At 54.8% G+C, this 17,482-nt stretch overlaps 1 protein-coding gene across 1 annotated transcript in view; it reads right to left on the bottom strand.

Annotated features, from left to right (window-relative positions):
- The window catches only part of LOC116652718 (solute carrier family 12 member 4-like), a gene marked incomplete at its 5' end in the record, with an annotated part of 47,849 nt that extends 31,043 nt beyond the window's left edge, over positions 1–16,806 (bottom strand). The window contains 11 exons of the mRNA XM_085531497.1: positions 2,724–2,895; positions 5,098–5,155; positions 5,561–5,659; positions 6,932–7,024; positions 7,245–7,372; positions 8,022–8,233; positions 10,480–10,610; positions 11,221–11,275; positions 14,431–14,577; positions 15,836–15,931; positions 16,663–16,806. Coding sequence (XP_085387623.1) covers positions 2,724–2,895; positions 5,098–5,155; positions 5,561–5,659; positions 6,932–7,024; positions 7,245–7,372; positions 8,022–8,233; positions 10,480–10,610; positions 11,221–11,275; positions 14,431–14,577; positions 15,836–15,931; positions 16,663–16,806 — 1,335 coding nt within the window. The remainder of the gene's footprint in view (positions 1–2,723; positions 2,896–5,097; positions 5,156–5,560; positions 5,660–6,931; positions 7,025–7,244; positions 7,373–8,021; positions 8,234–10,479; positions 10,611–11,220; positions 11,276–14,430; positions 14,578–15,835; positions 15,932–16,662) is intronic.
- Between the last annotated feature and the right edge of the window lie 676 nt (positions 16,807–17,482).

Raw genomic sequence — 17,482 nt, 5'->3', positions numbered from 1 at the left:
TATAGGGGATATAGGGGGAGATATAGGAGATATAGGGGGAGATATGGGGGTTATGGGGGGATATGGGGGGATATAGGGGGATATGGGGGGATATGGGGGATAATAGAGGGGATATGGGGGGATATGGGGGGATATGGGGGGATATGGGGGGAGATATAGGGGATATGGGGTCAGTAATGGGGGTTATGGGGGGATATAGGGGGATATGGGGAGATATGGGGGAGATATGGGGGATATGGGGGATATGGGGGGAGATATAGGGGATATGGGGGGATATGGGGGGATATGGGGTCAGTAATGGGGGTTATGGGGGGATATGGGGTCAGTAATGGGGGATATGGGGAGATATAGGGGGAGATATAGGGGTTATGGGGGGATTATATAGGGGTTATGGGGTCAATAATGGGGGTTATGGGGGGATATAGGGGGATATGGGGGGATATGGGGGGATATAGGGGGAGATATAGGGGTTATGGGGGGAGATATAGGAGATATGGGGGGATATGGGGGATAATATAGGGTATATGGGGGATAATAAAGGGGTTATGGGGGGATATGGGGTGTCTACAGGGAGATATAGGGGGAGATATAGGGGATATGGGGGATATGGGGGGATATGGGGGGATATGGGGGTTATGGGGGGCTATGGGGTGTCTATGGGGAGATAAAGGGGGAGATATTGGGATTTTGGGGGGATATGGGGTCTCTATGGGGCTCTATGGAGTGTCTATGGGGATCTATGGGGTGTCTATGGGGGGATATGGGGATCTATGGGGCTCTATGGGGTGTCTATGTGAGGATACGGGGTGTCTATGGGGCTGTATAGGGCTCTATGGGGTGTCTATGGGGCTCTATGGGGCTCTATGGGGTGTCTATGTAGCTCTGTGAGGGGCTATGGGGCTCTATGGGGTGTCTATGGGGCTCTATGGGGCTCTATGGGGTGTCTATGTAGCTCTGTGAGGGGCTATGGGGCTGTATGGGGTGTCTATGGGGTGTGTATGGGGGGATATGAGGTGTCTATGGGGCTCTATGGGGCTCTATGGGGTGTCTATGGGGGGATATGGGGGTCTATGGGGTGTCTATGGGGCTGTATTGGGCTCTATGGAGTGTCTATGGGTAGTTATGGGGTGTCTATACAGCTCTATTGGGCTCTATGGGGAAATATGGGGCTCTATGGGGTGTCTATGGGGTCCTATGGGTCGCTATGGGTCTCTATGGGTCGCTATGGGGTCTCTATGGGTCCCTATGGTTCTCTATAGGGTCTCTATAGGGTCTCTATGGGTCCCTATGTGTCCCTATGGGTCTCTATGAGCTGCTATTCCACCTCCATCCACCAGGTGGCGCTATTGCTACACGTCCCTATTGCTATTACACCTCCAGCCGCTAGGTGGCGCTACAGTAATGGGGCAAAGGGGGCTGCTATGGGGTTTCTATAGGGTTCTATGGGGTTTTTTGGGTCCATATGGATCCTATAGGGTCCTATGGGTCCTATGGGGTCGCTATGGGTCCCTATGGTTCTCTATAGGGTCTCTATGGGTCCCTATGGTTCTCTATGGGTCCCTATAGGGTCTCTATGGGTCTCTATGGGGTCTCTATGGGCTGCTATTCCACCTCCAGCCGCTAGGTGGCGCTATAGCAATGAAGCAAAGGGGGCTGCTATGGGGTTTCTATAGGGCTCTATGGGGTTTTATGGGTCCCTATGGGTCCTATAGGGTCCTATAGGGTCTCTATGGGTCTCTATGGGGTCTCTATGGGTCCCTATGGTTCTCTATAGGGTCTCTATGGGGTCCCTATGGGTCTCTATGAGCTGCTATTCCACCTCCATCCACCAGGTGGCGCTATTGCTACACGTCCCTATTGCTATTACACCTCCAGCCGCTAGGTGGCGCTACAGTAACAGGGCAAAGTGGGCTGCTATGGGGTTTCTATAGGGCTCTATGGGGTTTTATGGGTCCATATGGATCCTATAGGGTCTCTATGGGTTTCTATGGGTCCTATGGGGTCGCTATGTGTCCCTATGGTTCTCTATAGGGTCTCTATGGGTCCCTATGGGGTCCCTATGGGTCTCTATGAGCTGCTATTACACCTCCAGCCGCTAGGTGGCGCTACAGTAACAGGGCAAAGTGGGCTGCTATGGGGTTTCTATAGGGCTCTATGGGGTTTTATGGGTCCCTATGGGTCCCATAGGGTCCTATAGGGTCTCTATGGGTCCTATGGGTCGCTATGGGTCCCTATGGTTCTCTATAGGGTCTCTATGTGTCCCTATGGGTCTCTATGAGCTGCTATTCCACCTCCATCCACCAGGTGGCGCTATTGCTACACGTCCCTATTGCTATTACACCTCCAGCCGCTAGGTGGCGCTACTGCAATAAAGCAAAGGGGGCTCCTATGGGATTTCTATAGGGCTCTATGGGGTTTTATGGGTCCATATGGATCCTATAGGGTCCTATAGGGTCTCTATGGGTCCTATGGGTCTCTATGGGTCCCTATGGTTCTCTATGGGTCTCTATAGGGTCCTATAGGGTCCCTATGGGTCTCTATGAGCTGCTATTCCACCTCCAGCCGCTAGGTGGCGCTATAGCAATGAAGCAAAGGGGGCTGCTATGGGGTTTCTATAGGGCTCTATGGGGTTTTTTGGGTCCATATGGATCCTATAGGGTCTCTATGGGTCCTATAGGGTCTCTATGGGTCCTATGGGTCCTATGGGTCGCTATGGGTCTCACCCGTGGCAATGGCAGGGCCTTGGTCCTGCCCATCCCCCGCAGGATCCTGGCCGCCCCCTGTAGGGCCGTAAGCCCCGCCCCCAAGGCCGCAAGCCCCGCCCCCAACTGAGGCAGCCAATGAGGAAACGAGATGGACGAGAAGACGGGGCGGGAACCCAGCGACCAGCCAAACCTATGGGGAGATATGGGGGATATAGGGTTATATGGGATCCATAGGGTTATATAGGGTTATATGGGGTTATATGGGGGATATAGGGTTATATAGGGGATATATGGGGTTATATGGGGAGATATGGGGTTATATGGGGGGTATATGGGGGTATATGGGGGGATATGGGGTTATAGGGGATATATGGGGAGATATGGGGTTATATAGGGGATATGGGGTTATATAGGGTTATATGGGGTTATATAGGGTTATATGGGGAGATATGGGGAGATATGGGGTTATAATGGGGGTATATGGGATCCATAGGGTTATATAGGATTATATGGGGTTATATGGGATCTATAGGGTTATACGGGGGGATATGGGGTTATAATGGGGATATATGGGATCTATAGGTTTATATAGGGGATCTATAGGGGATATATGGGGTTATATAGGGGATATATGGGGTTATACAGGGAATATATGGAGTTATATGGGGTTATATAGGGGATATATGGGGGGATATCGGGGGATACGGCGTTATATGGGGAGATATAGGGTTATAATGAGGATATATGGGGTATATGGGGGTATATGGGGTTATATAGGGGATATATGGGGTTATATGGGGTTATATGGGGGGATATGGGGGATATAGGGGGTTATATGGGGATATATGGGGATATATGGGGTTATATAGGGGATATGGAGTCATATATGGGGTTATATGGGGGATATGGGGCTCTATAGGGGGATATGGGGATCTATGGGGTCTCTATGGGGGGATATTGGGGGTTATGGGGCCCTATGGGTGTCTATGGGGCAATATGGGGCTCTATTGGTGTCCATGGGGTGTCTATGGGGCTCTATGGGGTGGTTATGGGGTTATATGGGGGGATATGGGGTCTCTATGGGTCTCTATGTATCTCTATGGGGTTTCTATGGGGTCTCTATGGGTCTCTATGGGGCTCTATGTGTTTCTATGGGTCTCCATGTATCTCTATGGGTCTCTATGGGGCTCTATGGGTCTCCATGTGTTTCTATGGGTCTCTATGGGTCTCTATGTGTTTCTATGGGTCTCCATGTGTTCCTATGGGGTTTCTATGGGGTCTCCATGTATTTCTATGGGTCTCTATGGGTCTCCATGTGTTCCTATGGGGTTTCTATGGGTCTCCATGTATTTCTATGGGGTCTCTATGGGTCTCCATGTATCTCTATGGGGTGTCTATGGGGTCTCCATGTATCTCTATGGGTCTCTATGGGTCTCTATGGGGTCTCCATATATCTCTATGGGTCTCTATGGGTCTCCATGTATCTCTATGGGTCTCCATGTATCTCTATGGGGCTCTATGGGTCTCTATGGGTCTCTATGGGTCTCCATGTGTTCCTATGGGGTTTCTATGGGTCTCTATGGGTCTCTATGGGGCTCCATGTATCTCTATGGGTCTCTATGGGTCTCCATGTGTTCCTATGGGGTTTCTATGGGTCTCTATGGGTCTCTATGGGTCTCCATGTGTTCCTATGGGGTTTCTATGTGGTTTCTATGGGTCTCTATGGGTCTCTATGGGTCTCCATGGGTTCCTATGGGGTTTCTATGGGGTCTCCATGGGTCTCTATGGGTCTCTATGGGTCTCTATGGGTCTCTATGGGTCTCCATGTGTTCCTATGGGGTTTCTATGGGTCTCTATGGGTCTCTATGGGTCTCCATGTGTTCCTATGGGGTTTCTATGGGGTTTCTATGGGTCTCTATGGGTCTCTATGGGGCTCCATGTATTTCTATGGGGTCTCTATGGGTCTCTATGGGTCTCTATGGGTTTCTATGGGGCTCTATGGGTCTCCATGGGTTTCTATGGGGCTCTATGGGTCTCCATGTATCTCTATGGGTCTCCATGTGTTCCTATGGGGTTTCTATGGGGTCTCCATGGGTCTCTATGGGGCTCTATGTGTTTCTATGGGTCTCTATGGGTCTCCATGTATCTCTATGGGTCTCTATGTGTTTCTATGGGGCTCTATGGGTCTCTATGGGTCTCTATGGGGCTCTATGGGTCTCTATGGGTCTCTATGGGTCTCTATGGGTCTCTATGGGTCTCTATGGGTCTCTATGGGTCTCTATGGGTCTCTATGGGTCTCTATGGGTCTCTATGGGGCTCTATGGTCTCTATGGGTCTCTATGGGTCTCTATGGGGCTCTATGGGTTCCTATGGGGTTTCTATGGGGTCTCACTTGTCCCGCAGCAGCTCCCCCTCCACGGACGCCCCCAGCAGCAGCGCCGAGCTCAGGTCTGTGCTGTTAAGGAAAACCGGCCCCAAAACACCCCAAAATACCCCCAAAATCCCCTAAAAACACCCCAAAAAACCCCAAAAACACCCCAAAAAACCCCAAAAACCACCCAAAAAAACCCCAAAAACCCCCAAATTCCACCCAAAACGCCCCCAATATGGCGGCTCCCAATATGGCGGCTCCCAATATGGCGCCCCCCATCACTTCCGGTCCCACCCCACTTCCGGCTCCCCCTATACTTCCGGTCCGCCATCTTTACGCTCCCCCCACCCAACCGTCCCCCCGCACTTAAGGTTCCGCCCTCACATGGTTCCCCCCCCCCATATTTAAGGTCCCCCAGCCCCATAGCCGCCCCCCAGCCCCATAGATGCCCCCCCCCGGCCCCATAGCTCCGCCCCACGGATGCAGATTACGGCGCTTCCCACCGCAGCCCCGATGGTCCCCAAGGGCACAGAAGTGGCGGCGTCTCGAAGCTCCGCCACGTGGCTGCAGCCCCATAGAATCCCTATGGGGCAATGGGGGGCCCGTTGGAATCTATGGGGGGTCTATGGGGTGAGATGGGGTGTCTATGGGGCTCTATTGGTCTCTATGGGGTGTCTATGGGGCTCTATGGGGAGATATGGGGTGTCTATGGGGGGATATGGGGTGTCTATGGGGGGATATGGGGCTCTATGGGGTCTCTATGGGGTTCTATGAAGAGATATGGGGGGATATGGGGCGATATAGGGGGAGATGGGGTGTCTATGAGGCTCTATGGGGTGCTATGGTGTTCTATGGGGCTCTATGAGGAGATATGGGGTGTCTGTGGGGTGATATGGGGTGTCTATGGGGCTCTATAGGGTGATATGGGGAGATATGGGGGGATATAGGGGGCGATGGGGTGTCTATGGGGCTCTATGGGGTGTCTATGGGGAGATATGGGGCTCTATGGGGTGTCTATGGGGCTCTATGGGGTGTCTATGAGGCTTTATTGGGCTCTATGGGGCTCTATGGGGCTCTATGGGGAGATATGGGGTGTCTATCGGGCTCTATGGGGTGTCTATGAGGCTTTATTGGGCTCTATGGGGCTCTATGGGGTGTCTATGGGGGAATATGGGGCAGATATGGGGCTCTATGGGGCACTATGGGGTGTCTATACGGCTCTATGGGGTGTCTATGGGGCTGTATTGGATTCTATGGGTCTCTATGGGGCTGTATTGGATTCTATGGGTCTCTATGGGGCTGTATTGGATTCTATGGGGTCTCTATGTGTCTCTATGGGTCCCTATGGGTCTCTATGGGTCTCTATGGGTCTCTATGGGTCCCTATGGGTCCCTATGGGTCTCTATGGGTCTCTATGGGTCTCTATGGGTCTCTATGGGTCTCTATGGGTCCCTATGGGTCTCTATGGGTCTCTATGGGTCCCTATGGGTCTCTATGGGTCCCTATGGGTCTCTATGGGTCTCTATGGGTCTCTATGGGTCTCTATGGGTCCCTATGGGTCTCTATGGGTCTCTATGGGTCTCTATGGGTCCCTATGGGTCTCTATGGGTCTCTATGGGTCCCTATGGGTCTCTATGGGTCCCTATGGGTCTCTATGGGTCCCTATGGGTCTCTATGGGTCTCTATGGGTCTCTATGGGTCTCTATGGGTCTCTATGGGTCTCTATGGGTCCCTATGGGTCTCTATGGGTCTCTATGGGTCTCTATGGGTCTCTATGGGTCTCTATGGGTCTCTATGGGGCTCTATGGGTCTCTATGGGTCTCTATGGGGCTCTATGGGGCTCTATGGGTCTCACCACACGCCGTGGGGAGGCTCAGTCCCAGCAGGATCCCGAATCCGGCGCTGCCCCCCTCAGTGTCCCATGATGGGTCTGGGGGCCATAAGTTACCTATGGGGGGCAGGGGGTTATGGGGCAGGGGGTTATGGGGCAGGGGGTTATGGGGCAGGGGGTTATGGGGCAGGGGGGTTATGGGGCAGTTATGGGGCAGGTTGGTTATGGGGTAGTTATGGGGCAGGGCAGTTATGGGTTGGTTATAGGGCGGTTATGGGGCGGTTATGGGGCAGTTATGGGGCAGTTATGGGGCAGAGGTGCCCCCCATAGCACTCACGTGCCAGCAGCTCGGTGCTGGGCCCTGGAACAGCCGGTTGTGGGGCAGAGGAGCCGCTGCTGTTGTCGCTATGGGGCAGGCAGGGCTGCAGTGGGGCCAGGGGGGAGCTGGGGGGGGGCAGACACAGCCTGGGGGGGGGGTGTTAATTAATTAATAGTAATTAATGCTGGTAAAGGCGTAATGAGGAAATATAGGGTAAGAGTGAGCTGCTATGGGGCGATATGGGGTGATATGGGGCACTATGGGGTGACATTGGGATCCTATGGGGCCCTATGGGGTGACATTGGGGCCTTATGGGGTGACATTGGGGGCCCATTAGCATCCCATTATCATCTCATTCTCATCTCATTATCATCCCATTACCATCTCATTATCATCTCATTATCATCCCATTATCATCTCATTATCATCTCATTCTCATCCCATTAGCATCCCATTATCATCTCATTAGCATCCCATTACCATCCCATTATCATCTCATTGTCATCCCATTATAATCTCATTATCATCTCATTCTCATCCCATTATCATCTCATTATCATCTCATTATCATCTCATTATCATCCCATTCTCATCTCATTCTCATCCCATTATCATCTCATTATCATTCCATTACCATCTCATTATCATATCATTATCATCCCATTATCATCCCACTATCATCTCATTAGCATCCCATTATCACCTCATCGACCCATTACCATCTCATTAGCATCTCATTAGCGTGTCATTAGCATGTCATTAGCATCTCATTAGCATCTCATTATACTCCCTTACCCGTTCCTGGCTCCCGTCATGGCGGCTCTGATGGCCCCGCCCTGCAGCGCCAGCAGCGTCAGCCCCACCCCAATGGGGCCCAATGAGGCCACGTGGGGCCCGTGTGGGGCGGCCGCCCCCAGCCCCAATAGAACCAACATGGCGGAGCCGTAACTGCGGCCGCTGTTCAGCCGGGACAGCGGCAACATGGCCGACGGGGGGAGAACGTACACCTGGGAACACAAGATGGCCGCCGTGAGAACACAAGATGGCTGCCCTAAAACAAGATGGCCGCCATTAAACAACAAGATGGCCGCCCTTAAGCCACGCCCCCAAGATGGCCGCCTTTAAACAAGATGGCCGCCGTGAGAAAACAAGATGGCCGCCCTAAAACAAGATGGCCGCCCTTAGGCCACGCCCCCAAAATGGCCGCCCAAGATGGCCACCCTAAAGCCACGCCTACAAAATGGCCGCCTTTAAACAAGATGGCCGCCCTAAAACAAGATGGCTGCCCTTTAATCCACGCCCCCAATATGGCCGCCCATAATCCACTCCCCCAAGATGGCCGCCTATAAACCATGCCCCCAAGATGGTCGCCCTAAAACAAGATGGCTGCCCTTAAGCCACGCCCCCAAGATGGCCGCCATTAGGCCACGCCCCCAATATGGCCACCTTTAAACAAGATGGCCACCCTAAAACAAGATGGCTGCCCTTAGGCCACGCCGACAAGATGGCTGCCCACAAACCACGCCCCCAATATGGCCACCCATAATCCACGCCCCCAATATGGCCGCCCTTAGGCCACGCCCCCAATATGGCCGCCTTTAAACAAGATGGCTGCCCTTAGGCCACTCCCACAAGATGGCCGCCCACAAACCACGCCCCCAAGATGGCCACCATCAGGACACAAGATGGCCGCCCTTAGGCCACGCCCACAAGATGGCCGCCCTCAAACCACGCCCCCAAGATGGCTGCCATTAGGCCATGCCCCCAAGATGGCCACCCAAGATGGCCGCCATGAGGCCACACTTCCAAGATGGCTGCCTTTAAACAAAGTGGCCGCCCTTAAGCCAGGCCCACAAAATGGCCGCCCTAAAACAAGATGGCTGCCCTTTAAACCATGCCCCCAAGATGGCTGCCATTAAACAACAAGATGGCCGCCTTAAAACAAGATGGCCACCATTAGGCCACGCCCCCAAGATGGCCGCCATTAGGCCACACCCCCAATATGGCCGCCTATAAACCATGCCCCCAAGATGGCCGCCCTAAAACAAGATGGCCGCCATTAGGCCACGCCCCCAAGATGGCTGCACTTAAGCCACGCCCCCAAGATGGCCGCCCTGAGACGACACCCCCAAGATGGCCGCCCTATATGGCTGCCATTAGGCCACGCCCCCAAGATGGCCGCCTTTAAACAAGATGGCCGCCATTAAAGAACAAGATGGCCGCCATAAAACAAGATGGCCGCCCTGAGACCACGCCTACAAGATGGCAGCCCAATATGGCCGCCCTTAGGCCACGCCTCCAAGATGGCCGCCTTAAAACAAGATGGCCACCCTTAAACAACAAGATGGCCGCCATTAGGCCACGCCCCCAAGATGGCCGCCTTAAAACAAGATGGCCGCCATCAGGACACAAGATGGCTGCCATTAAACAACAAGATGGCCGCCCTAAAACAAGATGGCAGCCATTGGCCATGCCCACAAGATGGCCGCCCAATATGGCCGCCCTCAAACTATGCCCCCAAGATGGCCGCCCTAAAACAAGATGGCCGCCATTAAGCCACGCCCCCAAGATGGCCGACCTGAGACCACGCCCCCAAGATGGCCGCCCTAAAACAAGATGGCTGCCATTAGGCCACGCCCCCAAGATGGCCGCCATTAAACAACAAGAAGGCTGCCCTTAGGCCACGCCCCCAACATCTCCGCCCTTAAGCCCCGCCCCCACATTTGCATAACCCGGCCCCTTATTTAAACAACCCTCTATAGCCCAACCTCCTCATTACCATAACCCCACCCCTATATTTGCATAACCCCGCCCCCTATAGGTCAACAACCCAACTCCCTATTGCAATAACCCCGCCCCATATTTGCATAGCCACGCCCCCACACAACCACAACCCGACACCTATTTGCATACACCCCCCCCCCTTTAAAGGCGCAGTACTCCCCCTATTAGCATATCCCAGCCCCTATTAGCATATCCCCGCCCCCTCATTACCATACCCCCCCCCCTTAAAGGCGCAGTACTCCCCCTATTAGCATATCCCAGCACCTATTAGCATATCCCCGCCTCCTCATTACCATACCCCCCCCCCTTAAAGGCGCAGTACTCCCCCTATTAGCATATCCCCGCCCCCTCATTACCATACCCCCCCCTTAAAGGTGCAGTACCCACCCTATTAGCATATCCCCGCCCCTATTAGCATATCCCCGCCCCCTCATTACCATACCCCCCCCCTTAAAGGCGCAGTACCCACCGTCAGCAGCTCGGCCGCCCCCAAAGCTGCGGCTGCGGCAGCGAATGCGGCCCCAAGGAACGAGCACAGCCCCACGGCAGCGCCCGCCTCGGGGCCCAGCCCGCCCCATAGAACAGCTAAAGGACCTCCAGCTATGGGGAGAAACAGAGAGACACACATCAGACCCATAGCAGCCCCATAGCTGCCCCATAGCTGCCCCATAGCAGCCCCATAGCTGCCCCATAGCTGCCCCATAGCAGCCCCATAGCTGCCCCATAGCTGCCCCATAGCAGCCCCATAGCTGCCCCATAGCAGCCCCATAGCAGCCCCATAGCAGCCCCATAGCTGCCCCATAGCTGCCCCATAGAACAGCTAAAGGACCTCCAGCTATGGGGAGAGACAGAGAGACACACATCAGACCCATAGCTGCCCCATAGCTGCCCCATAGCAGCCCCATAGCTGCCCCATAGCTGCCCCATAGCTGCCCCATAGCAGCCCCATAGCTGCCCCATAGCTGCCCCATAGCAGCCCCATAGCTGCCCCATAGCAGCCCCATAGCTGCCCCATAGCAGCCCCATAGCTGCCCCATAGCTGCCCCATAGCTGCCCCATAGCTGCCCCATAGCAGCCCCATAGCTGCCCCATAGCAGCCCCATAGCTGCCCCATAGCAGCCCCATAGAATGGCCAGGGGACCTCTGGCTGTGGGGTGGGAGGAAGAGACCCACATCAGCCCCACATCCCCCCATATCTATGGGGTCTCACCGGGTACGACGTCATTGGAGGCCACAGCGCTCAGGGATAATGCTGTCAGTACGGCCTGTGGGGCACAGAGACCCCCATAAGACCCCCACATTAACACAGGACCCCCATGGGACCCCCCCCCCAATTAAAGGGACCCCCCCCCATTTAAAGGGACCCCCCCCATTTAAAGGGACCCTCCCACTATTTAAAGGGACCCCCCACCCTTAAAGGGACCCACCCCCCATAATGAGACCCCCCCCCCCCATTAAAGGGACCCATGGGACCCCCCATATAACGAGACCCCCCCCCAATTAAAGGGACCCCCCCCCCCATTTAAAGGGACCCCCCCCCCCATTTAAAGGACCCCCCACCCCCATAATGAGACCCCCCCCCAATTAAAGGGACCCCCCCCCTATTATAGGGACCCCCCCCCATAATGAGACCCCCCCCACCCAAATTAAAGGGACCCCCCCCCATTTAAAGGGACCCCACCCCATTTAAAGGGACCCTCCCCCATTTAAAGGGACCCCCCCCATTTAAAGGGACCCCCCCCATTATAGGGACCACCCCAATTAAAGGGACCCCCACTCCTCTTAAAGGGACCCTCCCCCTATTTAAAGGACCCCCTCCCAATTAAAGGGACCCCCCCCCATATAATAAGACCCTGCCCCCATTTAAAGGGACCCCCCCAATTAAAGGGACCCTCCCCCCATTTAAGGACCCCCCCCATTTAAAGGGACCCCCCCTATAATAAGACCCCCCCCCATAATGAGACCCCCCCCATAAGACCCCCCCATTTAAAGGGAACCCCCCCATAATAGCCCCCTCCTACCCCATAATGAGACCCCCCCATTTAAAGGGACCCCCCCCATAATGAGACCCCAGCCCCCCATAATGAGACCCCCCCCCTTAAAGGGACCACACCCATTAAGGGACCCCCCCCTCTTAAAGGGACCCCCCCCCTATTATGGGACCCCCCCCCCATTTAAGGACCCCCCCCATTAAGGGACCCCCCCCATTTTAAGGGACCCCCCCCCATTTAAAGGGACCGTCCCCCAATTAAAGGGACCCCCCCCTCTTAAAGGGACCCTCCCCCTATTTAAGCCCCCCCCCCATTTAAAGGGACCCCCCCCCATAATGCGACCCCCCCATCCAAATTAAAGGGACCCCCCCCCATTTAAAGGGACCCCCCCCATAATGAGACCCCCCCCCCTTAAAGGGACCTTTCCCATTAAAGGGACCCCCCCATAATGAGCCCCCCCCATTTAAGGACCCCCCCCCCCATTTAAAGGGACCCCCCCCCATTTAAAGGGTCCCCCCCCATTTAAAGAACTCCCCCCCCAATTTAAGGCCCCCCCCCTTAATGAGACCCCCCCCCCCATTAAAGGGACCCACCCCTTAAAGGGACCCATGGGACCCCCCTATAATGAGACCCCCCCCCTTAAAGGGACCCCCCCCAATTAAAGGGACCCCCCTCATTTAAAGGGACCCCCCCATAATGAAACCCCCCCACCCCCATAATGAGACCCCCCCCCATTATGGGGCCCCCCCCCATTTAAAGGGACCCCCCCATTTAAAGGGACCCCCCCCCAATTAAAAGGACCCTCCCCCATATAATAAGACCCTGCCCCCATTAAGGGACCCCCCCCCACTATAATGAGACCCCCCCATTTAAAGGGACCCCCTCCCATAATAGGACCAGGACCCCTCTTGGACCCCCATATTAACCCAGGACCCCCATAGGACCAATTAAAGGGACCCCCCCCCATTAAAGGGACCCTCCCCCTATTACAGGGACCCCCCCATTTAAGCCCCCCCCCTTAAAGGGACCCCCCCCCATTTGAGGACCCCCCCCATTTAAGGACCCCCCCCATTTAAAGGGACCCCCCGCCCCCATAATGAGACCCCCCCCCAATTAAAGGGACCCCCACACACATTAATGGGACCCCCCCCATAATGAGACCCCACCCCCATTTAAAGGGACCCCCCCCCATAATAGCCCCCTCCTACCCCATAATGAGACCCCCCCCATTTAAAGGGACCCCCCCAATTAAAGGGACCCTCCCCCCATTTAAGGACCCCCCCCAATTAAAGGGATCCCCCCCATTTAAAGACCCCCCCCCCATTTAAAGGCACCCTCTCATTTAAAGGGACCCTCCCCCCATTTAAGGGCCCACCCCATAATAAGACCCCCCCATTTAAGACCCCCCCCTCTTAAAGGGACCCTCCCCCTTAAAGGGACCCCCCCCCATTTAAAGGGACCCCCCCCATTTAAGGGACCCCCCCCCCCCATTTAAGCCCCCTCCCATTATTGGGACCCCCCCCAATTAAAGCCCCCCCCCATTTAAAGGGACCCCCCCCCATTTAAGGGACCCCCCCCCCATTTAAGGACCCCCCCCATTAAAGGGACCCACCCCCCATAATGAGACCCCCCCCCCATTAAAGGGACCCCCCCACACATTAATGGGACCCCCCCCATAATGAGACCACCCCCAATTAAAGGGACCCCCCCCCATTAAAGGGACCCCCACTCCTCTTAAAGGGACCCTCCCCCCATTTAAGGACCCCCCCCCATTTAAGGACACCCCCCCCAATTAAAGGGACCCCCCCCATTTAAAGGGACCCCCCCCAATTAAAGGGACCCCCCCCCATATAATAAGACCCCCCCCCCATTAAGGGACCCCCCCTATAATGAGACCCCCCCCATTAAAGGGACCCCCCCCATTTAAAGGGACCCCTCCCCCAATTAAAGGGACCCCACCCCCATTAAAGGGACCCTCCCCCCATTTAAGGACCCCCCCCCCCATTTAAAGGGACCCCCCCCTTAAAGGACCCCCCCCCCAATTAAAGGGACCCCCCCCATTTAAAGGGACCCCCCCATTTAAAGGGACCCCCCCCATAATGAGACCCCAGCCCCCCATATGAGACCCCCCCCATATAATGAGACCCCCCCCATTAAAGGGACCACCCGTATTAAAGGGTCCCCCCCCATTTAAAGAGACCCCCCCCCAATTTAAGGCCCCCCCCCTTAATGAGACCCCCCCCCCTTAAAGAGACCCCCCCCCCATAATGAGACCCCCCCACACTATTATAGGGACCCCCCCACCCCCTTAAAGGGACCCCCCCCTCTTAAAGGGACCCACCCGCATTATGGGACCCCCCCCAATTAAAGGGACCCCCCCCCATTATGGGACACCCCCATTTAAAGGACCCCCCCCCCCCATTACTCACACAGGCGGCCATGACGCCCCCGACGCCGGTTGCAGCCAGGACCCCCCCGGCCCCGACCATCCAGGGCAGCCTCAGAACCAGCAGCGGAGCCACGAGGGGCTGCAGGGCCGGGACGAAGACCCCCAACATGGGGCCCATAGAGCGCCGCTATGGGGCATAGAGACCCATAGAGACACATAGAGACCCATAGAGACCCATAGGGACCCATAGGGACCCATAGGGACCCATAGAGACCCATAGGGACCCATAGGGACCCATAGGGACCCATAGGGACCCATAGGGACCCATAGGGACCCATAGAGACCCATAGGGACCCATAGAGACCCATAGGGACCCATAGGGACCCATAGAGACACATAGAGACCCATAGAAACCCATAGAGACCCATAGAGACCCATAGAGACCCATAGAGACCCATAGAGACCCATAGGGACCCATAGAGACCCATAGAGACCCATAGAGACCCATAGAGACCCATAGAGACCCATAGAGACCCATAGATCCCATAGAGACCCATAGAGACCCATAGAGACCCATAGAGACCCATAGAGACCCATAGAGACCCATAGAGACCCATAACCCCCCCACGAGGGGCTGCAGGGCCGGGACGAAGACCCCCAACATGGGACCCATAGAGCGCCGCTATGGGGAGAGACCCATAGAGACCCATAGAGACACATAGGGACCCATAGGGACCCATAGAGACCCATAGAGACCCATAGGGACCCATAGGGACCCATAGCACCCCATAACCCCCAACAGGGGACCCATAGAGCGGGGCTATGGGGCACAATGGGGGCTATGGGACCCATAGAGACCCATAGAGACCCATAGCCCCCCATATCCCCCCATAGCCCCCCATATCCCCCATATCTCCCCATAGAACCCCCATAAGACCCCATATCCCCCCATATCCCCCCATATCCCCCCATAGCCCCCCATATCCCCCATATCTCCCCATAGAACCCCCATAAGACCCCATAGGACCCCATATAACCCCATATCCCCCCATATCCCCCCATAGGACCCCATATAACCCCATATCCCCCCATATCCCCCCATATCCCCCCATAGCCCCCCATAGCCCCCCATATCCCCCATATCTCCCCATAGAACCCCCATAAGACCCCATAGGACCCCATATAACCCCATATCCCCCCATATCCCCCCATAGGACCCCATATAACCCCATATCCCCCCATATCCCCCCATATCCCCCCATAGCCCCCCATAGCCCCCCATATCCCCCATATCTCCCCATAGAACCCCCATAAGACCCCATAGGACCCCATATAACCCCATATCCCCCCATATCCCCCCATATCCCCCCATATCCCCCCATATCCCCCCATATCCCCCCATTATAACCCCATATCCCCCCACATCCCCCCATATCCCCCCATACCGGCTGCTGCCCCTCGTCGCTGCCGGGGCTCAGGCTGCTGTAGGCCGCAATGCGCCGCAATAGGGCCGGGACACGGGGCCGGGTGCCCAGTTCATCCTATTATGGGACATCCAGGATCATTTTGGGCTGAATTCGGGCGATTTTGGGTCATTTTGGGCTGAATTCAGGCGATTTTGGGTCATTTTGGGGGGAATTCAGGCGATTTTGGGTCATTTTGGGGGGAATTCAGGCGATTTTGGGTCATTTTGGGGGGAATTCGGGCGATTTTGGGTCATTTTGGGGGAATTCAGGCGATTTTGGGTCATTTTGGGGAGAATTCAGGTGATTTTGGGTCATTTTGGGGGGAATTCAGGCGATTTTGGGTCATTTGGGGGGAATTCGGGCGATTTTGGGTCATTTTGGGCTGAATTCAGGCGATTTTGGGTCATTTTGGGGGGAATTCACGCGATTTTGGGTCATTTTGGGGGGAATTTGGGCGATTTTGGGTCATTTTGGGGGTGAATTCAGGCGATTTTGGGTCATTTTGGGGGGAATTCAGGCGATTTTGGGTCATTTTGGGGGGAATTCAGGCGATTTTGGCTCATTTTGGGGTGAATTCAGGCGATTTTGGGTCATTTTGGGGGGAATTCACGCGATTTTGGGTCATTTTGGGGTGAATTCAGGCGATTTTGGCTCATTTTGGGGGAATTCAGGCGATTTTGGGTCATTTTGGGCTGAATTCGGGCGATTTTGGGTCATTTTGGGCTGAATTCGGGCGATTTTGGGTCATTTTGGGGGAATTCGGGCGATTTTGGGTCATTTTGGGGTCATTCTATGGGGTTTCGTACCTCGAATAGGGCCAAGTTGCGGTCGCAGGGAACGGGGCCGACTTGGGGGTCGGATGTGGGGCGGGGGGGGCGGGGCCTAAGGGAGATAAGGGAGATATGGGGAGATAAGGGAGATATGGGGAGATAAGGGAGATATGGGGTTATATGGGGTTATATGGGGTTATATGGGGTTATATGGGGTTATATGGGGTTATATGGGGTTATATGGGGAGATATGGGGTTATATGGGGTTATATGGGGTTATATGGGGTTATGTGGGGTTTATGGGGTTATATGGGGTTATATGGGGTTATATGGGGTTATATGGGGAGATATGGGGTTATATGGGGGGATATGGGGGGATATGGGGAGATATGGGGGGATATGGGGAGATATGGGGTTATAGGGGGAGATATGGGGGGATATGGGGTTATATAGAGGATATAGGGTCAGATATAGGGGATATGGGGGGATATGGGGTCAGTAAGGGGGGATATGGGGGGATATGGGGGGATATAGGGGAGATATGGGGGAGATATGGGGTTATATGGGGTTATATGGGTCAGATATAGGGGATATGGGGGGTTATATGGGGTTATATGGGGTTATATGGGGGGATATGGGGGGATATGGGGGGATATGGGGAGATATAACCCCATATCCCCCCATATAACCCCATATAACCCTATAATAACCCATATAACCCCGTATCCCCCCATATCCCCCCATATAACCCCGTATACCCCCCATATATCCCTATATTCCCCTATATAACCCCATATAAACCCCATATCTCCCCATATAACCCCATATCTCCCCATATCCCCCCATATATCCCTAT

This window comes from Coturnix japonica, unplaced genomic scaffold (assembly GCF_054131305.1).
Source record: "Coturnix japonica strain WE unplaced genomic scaffold, WE-NBRP24 Scf043, whole genome shotgun sequence".
NCBI lineage: Eukaryota > Metazoa > Chordata > Aves > Galliformes > Phasianidae > Coturnix > Coturnix japonica.
The sequence above is the reverse complement of the archived record's forward strand: the minus strand, read 5'-3'. Positions and strand labels throughout refer to the sequence as shown.